The following is a 10,375-nucleotide window of genomic DNA, read 5'->3' as shown; positions in this document are numbered from 1 at the left end:
TTATTGACATAATTCATGTCTTCTATGAAGCCCTGGTTGTCATTCTCTCCACTCCACGAGCACACATATGGCTGGTTTATGCAAGGAGTGCACAATCCTCCATTTGTTGTATCAGCAATGTGCACTTTCTTTGTACCCATGTCATCAATTTTCTTTGTCAGTATGCTCATCTGAGTCATGAGAGTGGCTATGTTCTCTGCATGGGAATTGTTTGGGTCAAGAGCAACAGAATGCACTATTGGTGTAAATGTTGTACCTCTAGTCATCCAGCCTGAATTTTGAGCCATCTTGTCAAGAAGAATCTTGCACTCTGTGAATGTCTTGCTCAAAAATGCACCCCCAGCTGAAGCATCTACATTGGCCTTCAAACTGTCTGCTAAACCCATGTAGAATCTCTGTCACAGCATCTGATCTGGAATGCCATTGTGTGGACACTTCACTGGCATACTATTGAACCTCTCCCAAGTTTCTTGCAAGGTCTTAGTTGGTTTCTGCCTGAACTGCAATATCTCATCAACATGACTTGCAGTCTTGTTTGGAGGATAAAACTTGTTTAAGAACTATTTGACTAATTCTTCCCAAGTGGCAATGGAGTTTATTGGGAGCGAATTCAGCCAAGTTTGGGCCTCTCTAGTCACAGAGAATGGAAACAGTAATAGTTTGATGGCTTCAGGAGTCACCTTCGACTGTCTTTGGGTCACACATATTGATAGAAAATTCTTCAGATGTTGTTGTGGGTCTTTAATGTATGACCCGGATAACAGTCCCTTATTTTGCAACAGATGCAGCATGTTGTTGGTGATCTGGAATCTCTCCGCTTGTATTTGAGGTGCAGCAATAGCAGTAGCCAGGTTATCAGTAGTTAGTTGTGCCCAATCATAAAGAGCGGCTTCTGGCACAAGAGGTGCCACCACTCCATTGTTTGGGTCAACCCGATTATTTCGATTATTTCCGTTGACATCGTCCACGTTGTCCATACAATTTCGAGTGTGTGTTTTTGTTGTAACTGTTTGTTCTTCTTGTTGGTTCGATTTAATACCCTGAATGCTTTCTCGGGGTCTGAGAGACCTTCAAAACGTTCACCGGTCCTCGAAGAGCTTCTAGGCATAAACCTGAGTCACGGGAGAATTGAAACGTGAGAATTTCAATGGAAAAATTTAAACACCGTAAGAAATTGATCTAAACTAAGAATCCTAGCAATTCTTCTAAGTTGTAATAAATAACACCGTTAGTTCCCCGGCAATGGCGCCAAAATTTGATCACGCCCAACTATGCCCTGTAAAAAGGACTAAGCGGTCGCTGCAAATATAACCCGGTTCAAGTCCGGAGTCGAATCCCATAGGGAACTAACCTATTTACTACAACTTTAAATAATGCTAATAATAAGCTCAGACAACTTTCGGATGCAAGAGTTTTATGAATAATCAGTGAAATTTATTTAGCTAAGGAAAAATGACAATAAAATTAGCAATAATCAAGACTAAAATTAAATTCAAAGGTAAAAGGATCTAGGGCTATTGATTTCCCCAATTGCCGGATTAATTCTTAACTCTTTAGCTATAATCTCGCCGTAATACTCTATGAGGATTATGAGTTCCGGGCTACCGTAATTATCTCTCGATCAATTACGATAATTTACTAGAAGCATTCTCTCGAACTACTCTAGTTAACAATTTATGCAACTCAGATTCTAACCCCACTTTTAAATTCAAGTAATTAATCTCTTAACTTACCCAAAAGTGGTATTGTTCAATAACAATCTAACCAAGTGTTCTTTTTCAAGCAACACAAGATAACTAGACACGATTAATCAAGGACCCTTTCAATTAACCACAATACAATACGTAGTTGAACACTCATAGAACAAACACGACTCAATTATGTCTTGTAATAGATAGGAAAATACACACAATTGAAGAAGAAATAAGAATCTCTTCTCTCTTTCTCTATATATCTCTTAGCTTGTTTTTCCTTGGGGACAATAAGGTATTTGTCCCATGTCCAATATTTTTATAATAATTGAATAAAACGATAACATGAAACATCTCGTTATAAATTTGATGAATCTAACATTAAGGTTTAGTATTAAATGAAGTTTAAATTTATGAGTTCAGATTTAGTATTTATTGTAATATTAATGACTTTATATAAAAAAAATATTTTTGTGTCAAAAATAATGAATTCGATTGAACTTGCAGTACAACGGGGCATCCGCCTCCGTCAATGATTCCTCATGTTTGGAGGTACGTCTAAATTGATATTATAGTACAACATAACCACAGATAGTCCTCTATGATTGCAAAAATGAGAACTTTTGGTTGTAGACTTGTAGTTAGAACAAATAATGCATCCTCCAACGGAAGTGTGGGAATAGTCACTTCTCATTTCATTACAGCAGAGGTTTCAGTTCCTATACTCTCTAATTCCATGACTCTTCATAGGATTCTTTTAAAGGATTAGACTTTCTTTTGTAAATTTTCGTTAAGTTTGTTTCTTAATATGTTCTGGGTCTAAAAGTTGGTTTATCTTTGTCTTTTTTCTTCTTAAGAACAATCATGGTAAACAAATAATAAGAGATAATTCCAAACTTACAGTTCCCAGTACTTCAAATTTTAATTAGAACATTGGCTACATCGAAGCAATGATGCTAAGGGCAGTCAAGCAACAATGACAGAGCAGAGTAGTAAAAGATTTCATTGGTCTATTTCGCCAAATGTGTACTAATTATTGAAGGTGAAAAAGGGTAGAGTTTGCATTTCTTGGAAAATCATAATACATCATCAATCTGTCAAAATAAGAAACACGAGACCAGAAAGCCATACAAGAAAGCAGAAAAATGCATGAAATACAGACATGTCATCCCCATTGGGAGAACACAAATACTTGTCAACAATAGACTCTTGAAATTGACGAATTAGTTTATTTCCTACTTCTGCCTCTTATATATCTTTCCCAAGAATGAGTGTAGCACTGCTTGCACTGCTTTGCTTGGATGAGCTGCAATGGAGCTTGTCAGCTTTTCATACGATTTCTTCTCGTATTCCAGAAATACTTCCTATAAGATTCCGAAGAGTATGATTAAAAGCTGAAGTTCGGCGTCAAGTGAGATTGACCACTTGCTAAGAGAAGAGAAACAATGACTAAAAAACCTTTGAGTTAAATAAGAGCAGATAGAAATCGAAACTATGAAGCTAGGGAAAAAGGTGGAATACCTCAAGTTTGAGATCATTATAAAGCGCCTTTATTTTAGCAATACATTCAGGGTCGTCTTTTCCATAGTTCTCCTGCAAAACAAGCTCTTCTAATTAGCATTTTCAAATAGAACTAAGTGGTGATAGAAACAAACAAAGGGAAAAGAAGTTATGAGCTTACATATAATAATTTCTTTTGCTCCTCGTTGCAGAGTTCTAGAGCTTTCACTACCAACCAAGAGCACTTGAAATCCTGAATATCGGTGCCAATCTGATAGCAAAAGGAGGTCATCATAAGATTTCTAATTTTTTTTCAAATTAAAATAGCTTTCTGAATATTTTTAAAGGAGTTTTTTACTATGAGCTTCCTTTACAACATACCTTACCCAGCACCTCTGGGTCAGCAAAACAGTCCAGATAATCATCCTACAAAGTCAAGAAAGCTACTAGTGAGAATCGGTAGCACGAAATCATAGATGTTCTGAAACTGAGTTTTGTCAATGAGGTCTTTGGTATATTGGGAACTAATCATATGTATATTTCATAAGGCCACTGTGTTGGAAACCACATTCATAATTCTGACCACATACAAATTTCTTTTCACAGTTTGACTACATGGCGCTCGATGTTTCTCAAGCTTTTTCAGAAAATAGACTACATTCTTTTGTGATTTGAATTTAGGCCATATTTAAAGCAACATCTTTTCCGTTTTTATTTGGCTTTTTTTTTTCCTTCCTTTTTCCCAATGAGATGCAAGGTCAGACTACAGCCGTGAAACTTCAAAAGCATAATCCATGTTGAGAAAAAAAGAAGTAAATTGTCCTTCTGTTCATGGTGAATGTCTAACTTTGCTCATCAAAGGTCAATTTCCAATTGAATATGATTCTTCAAATATAAAATATAGAACTTTAAATGCGAAGGAAGTTATCAGGGAGTAGTTATAATTCTCACCTGGACTTGAAAATAGATTCCCATTTCAATAAGTATGTTCTTGACATCAACATGTTTGTCAAGATTATCTCCTGCCATTAGAAGTGCACATGCCACCTGGAAATCATAACCGTGAGTACTCCGGATATAGCTTATATGCAAATTAAACATGCTCATTCTATAATTCTTAACAGACAACTTTTGCAAAAAGGACCAGAATAATTAAACACAAAGTTAGCAGCAATTATGATTCGAAGTAATAGTAGCTGTAGTTTAGATCTTGAGGAGATAGAAAAAAAATTGAAAGGTGTTTCTAAGTTAACTCAGAAAGACATCAAAATAAGAAACTTTGCTATGACTTTCCGAAAATTGCATATAGTTAATATAATTCGAAGAAGATTCAGAACTTTGAATGTTTTAAGAGAACATCAACCTCAAATCAACAAACATAATGGTTCCCCATGTTCAAAGAACTACGAAGCAAGTGCTTAGAAACATAATAGACATGGAATCATTCTCAAAATAGCACAAAAAACTGTGAACGCATGTAATCACATTATTATCAAAATAGCACAAATAGAAAGGAAGATTTATACTCACTGGGAGGTAGAATGAATAATAAGCAGTTTTATACTGGACAATCCGGCGATGACTGCATGTAATCACATCATTATCAAAGTTAAATCACGCAAGAAATACTGAAAGCAGAAATATTGTAAAAGTCTTGAAGATGTCTCCTTACATAGGCAATGAGTACTTTGATAAATCTTTCTCTCCAACAAGTGTTGTGATCAAATCTATCATTTGTCCAGAGGCAGTCTGGAACTCAACCTGTCAGGATACGTCCCCAAAGCAAAAGAGAGAAAGCAAAAGGTCAGCATTATATAAGGTTTAATTCAAAGGCCTTTTGGTGTGCAAAGAATCCTACCTCATTAAACAAATCGAGAAGATCAACATAATAAGGCTTTGCTCTGAAGTGGTTCTTCAGAATTCTCGTGATGTGGTTGCGGAGAAGTATGCCATCATTAACAGCAATCATGCCAACCTATAAGAAATATTGAAACAAGAAATCACCGACTGAAAAGAAAAAATACGATGAGTAACAAACAAGTAATCTCTTTGTGTGGGACCACACCTTTGGTAATTTGTACCAGCATGGTTGACCTCGACGTGTATGAGAGTTATCCATTATATCATCAAGAACAAGGAAATATGCTTGAAGCTGCAACATACATTGCACCAATCACACGCTTGAAAAGAAGAAATACGGAACTAAAACTATATTTATTGGGGTCACCAAAGAATTCAGAGTCAGCCACAAATTTAAGAGTATTTATTTTGCATACCCATTCAATGCACCAGCCAAGGGCAGATGCTTGAAAGATTTCCTCACTAGTTAGTTCTCTCCCATCATTCAACAAACTGTAGCTGTCAATAACAGAGAGCCCCCGATTAAGCTTCCCTGCATAGACAGTATGCTATTATAAAGCCGCTGGAAGAAATTCTTAAGCTATCAAAGACTGTAAATGAAGTAGAAAATTTTAGAATAGTTAAATGGAGAAATTCAGTCCTACCTCCAGGCACATTGTAGTCCAACATCTGAGACAAATCAATAAAAGTAACAATTAGACATGTAAAAATGAAGATAATGAGAGATATAGACGGTTCAAAAAATTTAATAGTTCCAAAAGAATAAAATGAAAAGAAGCTGAGCCTCAGGGTAACCACAAATTGAATAACCGAAATGAAGGTACAGAATTACCACATCAGCAGTACTGAACTGACAATTAATTACATACACAAGAAAAACCAACAAGCTTGCATTGCCAAATGCATCAGAAGATAATACATGTTGAACCAACACTATATGAAAGGTGGTTATCAAGCATACTCCACCCCCACAGGCGAGCATAAACAACAAGCAAAAATGCATAGATTCTAGAGTAATGAAATGTTGAAGAACATCGTAATTTCTGCTTTCAAGCATGTTTCTAGTGGATGTTTGGACTAAATTCAAGCTTGAGGAAAATTACAACAAGCTCCATTTATATATACATTCTAGTATCTATGCTATGTTGACTGAGGCTGATTTATCCTCTGAAATTAATATATATACCAAATCATTTGGCTGAGACAAGATAAAAATAAAAACTTTTCTAGCTTTAATTCCATCTTACTTAAGACTAGTCAAAATTTGATCTTTGCATCCATTTGTTTGCTTTTAGTTTTGATGAGCCAATAATCAAAGTAGCTGTTGGATTTTGCATTTGTTACTACTACTGTTTTCTAGAATAATTAGTTGTTTAGTTTTAGGAGAAGTCTGCTAGAAGATTCAGAATTTTAATTATAGTAAGAGTTTAGTAATTTAGTTGTAGGAGGAGTCTACTGCTTTATTTATTTGGGTATTTAAAGCCCTATGATTAATAAAATTTGAGAGTTATCAATCCTATTTTCAACCTTCTTGTTGGTGGCATATTTTTTCTAAAATCCATAACAAACGCCTTTATGAATGAGACAGAAAATGAGAATGAAACAAGAAAAGCAATTAAGCAAGATTGATCAGCAGAAACATAACACATGTAATGTAATGCACCAAATGGATCTACATTCACATAAAGACAAAAGAAAAAGCAATACCTTGTCGACCCATTGACGAGAATCATCAGTAAATTCGAAATCTGGGTCATTAAGCAGCTCAGATTTGAGGACAGCGTACACATCCAAAAACTTGGACTTGAGATCGCTCATTGTTTCAGAGAGAGTGTGTGTGTGTGTGTTGGTTAATTTGCAGAGAAGAAGGAGATCTGTGGGTCGTTAAACACTAGGAAGTTATATGTGTATAATATATAGGAAAAACCAGCGCCGTATTTCTCTGAATTAAAATGGGAGAGTCATAGAAGTTGCACGGAGTAGAGAGCAGTCCAGACTCCAGCAGTAAGCGCCAGCCACCAATCACCTGGCTCTCTTTTTCTTTTAGATTATTCATTTACTTCTTTCCCTTAAATTAATTTTTCCCATTTTTCTTATTTTTAAAGTGTAACAAATTATCAAAAAACAAAAGTGCAACAAATAAAATAGTAGAGATTTATTCCGAATAAAATTTGTAACTTTACAATATCCTTTTGAATTTTTTCCCTCTACACTATATAAGTTTTGGATTTTTAGTTTCTCCATATATTTTTTAGTTAAATGAGAAAAGGATGAATCAAAATGATCAACATTGCCAAGATCTATTACACTATAATTTTTATGATATATCGATCTTGCTATTTTAGGTAGCTAATGAGTATTTTAGTAATATTAGTATTATTGTTTTATTTTTAAAAATAATATATTAAAAGTACACGAATCAAACTGAAATAAAAAAGAAATTGAGACGATTGGGATAATTATACATAGTAAATAAACTGAAAAGTTGGAATAGCATATTTTTTAAATAACTGATCGAATTGGACCGATGATACCTCTAGGTAAAGCACAAGAGAAAGAGAAAAGGTTGGAGGATTCTCTAGAAATTAAATTTCGCACATCTAAGATGTACTGCAATAAGTCTATTATTTAATTACCGTCAATTCTCTCTTTTATTAATAAATAATATTGCTTCTGTTTCATTTTAATTATTATCTATCATACCAAATTATTTTTGAGAAACTATAAAAATTTAAAATATAATAGGAGTATATGTATGAAATTTTAAATAAGTATTTATTTCAAAAAGGAAGATATTGACGGTAATATCTATAATAAAAATCAAATGCATTCACTATCATTTGTTGATAATCACCCTTCTTCGTATGACGAAAAGAGTAATGATTTTCTTTTATATTGTATAATATAACTAGCGATACTCAATGTAGATCATAAAAATTGTTTATGTTATCCAATCGTGAAAAATGATAGAATACACTTGTAACTTTTAAATAAGAAATCATTAAGAGGATATTTTATTTTCAAAGACATAAAGTTGAGATGTATTAAGAAGGGATACAAGAAATAAACAATTACAAGATGAACTATCTCATAGCTTTTGCTTATGCTCTATTAAATAGAACCATGTTAAACATCTTTTTCAAGGGAATAAAACAGTGGTCCAAATGATGCAACTATAAATGAAACAAAATGCAAAATAACTATCCAAAGACGACAATAAAAGAGTTTTTAGGTCTATATCTTATAAAATAGTACTCACTCTGTCTCATATTATGTGTCATGATTCTCTTATGCACGCACTTAAGAAAAAATAGTTAGGATGAGATTTTAATTATTTTACCCTTATTCATATCTTAATATTTAATATTTTTTCATTGAATATTTTCTCAATTTATGTGTCATCTCCATCAATGACATTATTCATATTTTTACTAAATGTGAATGCAATTGATTTGCTTAGAGACATCTAGGACAAAATTAACAAATTAGTAAAATTAACTCTTCCAACAGATATTGCATGAAATGGAATTCATCTTTCCTTCAAAATATTTTCAAACGAGTGATTTGAAAATTTTCCAACTAAAATTATTCCGGAGCCAAAAAATTCAACTTGAAAGTTACTTTACTCCCATTTGAAATAGACTTTATAAAGAATTTCGGTCTTTACAGTATTGATTGTATTAGTGTAAATATGGTTAAAGTGTTTAAGATAATAAGGTTGACTTCTTGGTTTTTGATTAAAATTATCCATACTTAAGGTGATTGTAATTTTCTAGGATAATTATTGGTAAGGGTAAAAAAAAAATATATAATCAATTTTGTCTTGAACTTACAAAATGACAAATAATTTGAGACAACTATTTTTAGTAACCACGATTGTTAATATGAGACGGAGGGAGTAGTGCATAATAGGGCTGTTCAAAACCGAACCGAAATCGTTAACCGAACCGAACTGATGGCTTATTGGTATCGGATTATCGTAGTAATGAATGGTGAACGGATTGAGAATTAACGGCTTAACAGTTTGGGGGCGGATTCCTCAATTTTCTTATCGGGTAAATCGTTAACCCGTTAAGAATTTTTTTATTTATACTTTTACCTCTATGTATATAAAGTACTATTAAAACCTAAATGGCTAAATCCCTTCTAATTGTCAATAGAACTGTCGTCTGTCTGTAGCTAATGGCATTGGCAGTCGTCTAATCAGGAAAAGCTACTACAACTAACAGAGACAGTTTGAACTATGCATTTGGCCGTTTGATATTCATTGTTCAAAAAAAAATTACTTGGTTTAGCCGATAAACCACCTGGTAATTGTCAATTCGATATCAATCTGCCTGTTATCTTATTGGATGGCTAGCGGATTACTACATTTATAATCTGATAACCGATAAGCCGAACCGTTAAACGTAATTATCCGCCCGATAAGCACCCCTAGTGCGGAAGTGCTAAAATGTTGGATCTGACTCTAATAAGTATCAAATGTTTGGGAAGTTGCACAATATATCATATTTTCTTGGAATTACAGTTTAATACTTGTTAAAATACCATCTTGTCAGCGATTCAGGCTGTCAATTTTGACTTATTCTAATATGCATATGACTTAATTCCAAAATTGTTTCTTCTCTCAACTATTCGCATGGTCCTCACTTGCCACGAGTTTGGCCAATAGCAGTATTGCAGTATGAAACAATTTTTTTAAACTATAATTTTTCCAAACATTTTTTGATATTATTAGCTATAAAATTTGTTTATTTATAGTAGTTTTTATGAAGTCTCTAAAATGTAAAACTTAGTTTATAAAATTAAGAAATTGATGTTCAGATTTACATATAGAATACAGATGCATTCACTCTGGTTGCTTGAATGATGCTAACATTCTTTTTAAGACGACTATAGAAACAATGTTATTTTAGTAATTTAAGTTGTAAAATTAGATTGGTAATTGGAGAGTCGAAAAACAACAACAATTCAGTATAATCTCATTAGTGGGGTATGAAAATGATAATGTGTACGCAAACCTTACTCCTACTCTGGGGTAGAGAGGCTGTTTCCGATAAACCATTGGCTCCCTGCCACCAAGAACTTTCCACCTTGCTATTGGGTGACTCGAACTCACAGCCTCTTGGTTGAGAATCGAAAAGAAAAGCACAAAAAGCAACTGCCAACTGGTATGGCACTTGGTTCTAGTCTGCCAGGTAAGGGGCTGCCGGCGTTCCTATTATCTTATTTAGAATATCCTGTAAATTATCCCTGCGTTCTATTTCACGTGGTAGAGTTTGGAGTATGACGATCATACTATTTAGTTTTCAAGTGAAGTGAAT

The 10,375-nt window shown here is 33.8% G+C and overlaps 1 protein-coding gene across 1 annotated transcript; it reads right to left on the bottom strand.

Annotated features, from left to right (window-relative positions):
* Nucleotides 1-2,696: 2,696 nt before the first annotated feature.
* LOC107806551 (farnesyl pyrophosphate synthase) lies at nt 2,697-7,079 on the bottom strand. The gene is made up of 12 exons (XM_016630722.2): nt 6,759-7,079; nt 5,696-5,720; nt 5,468-5,583; nt 5,257-5,343; nt 5,050-5,166; nt 4,864-4,952; nt 4,722-4,773; nt 4,143-4,238; nt 3,573-3,617; nt 3,373-3,462; nt 3,213-3,284; nt 2,697-3,055 (listed from the first exon to the last, which is right to left on the bottom strand). Exons 1-12 carry the CDS (start codon nt 6,867-6,869, stop codon nt 2,927-2,929), a joined length of 1,029 nt encoding a protein of 342 aa, XP_016486208.1. The 5' UTR covers nt 6,870-7,079; the 3' UTR covers nt 2,697-2,926.
* Between the last annotated feature and the right edge of the window lie 3,296 nt (nt 7,080-10,375).

This window comes from Nicotiana tabacum, chromosome 21, assembly GCF_000715075.1.
Source record: "Nicotiana tabacum cultivar K326 chromosome 21, ASM71507v2, whole genome shotgun sequence".
Lineage (NCBI taxonomy): Eukaryota > Viridiplantae > Streptophyta > Magnoliopsida > Solanales > Solanaceae > Nicotiana > Nicotiana tabacum.
The sequence above is the reverse complement of the archived record's forward strand: the minus strand, read 5'-3'. Positions and strand labels throughout refer to the sequence as shown.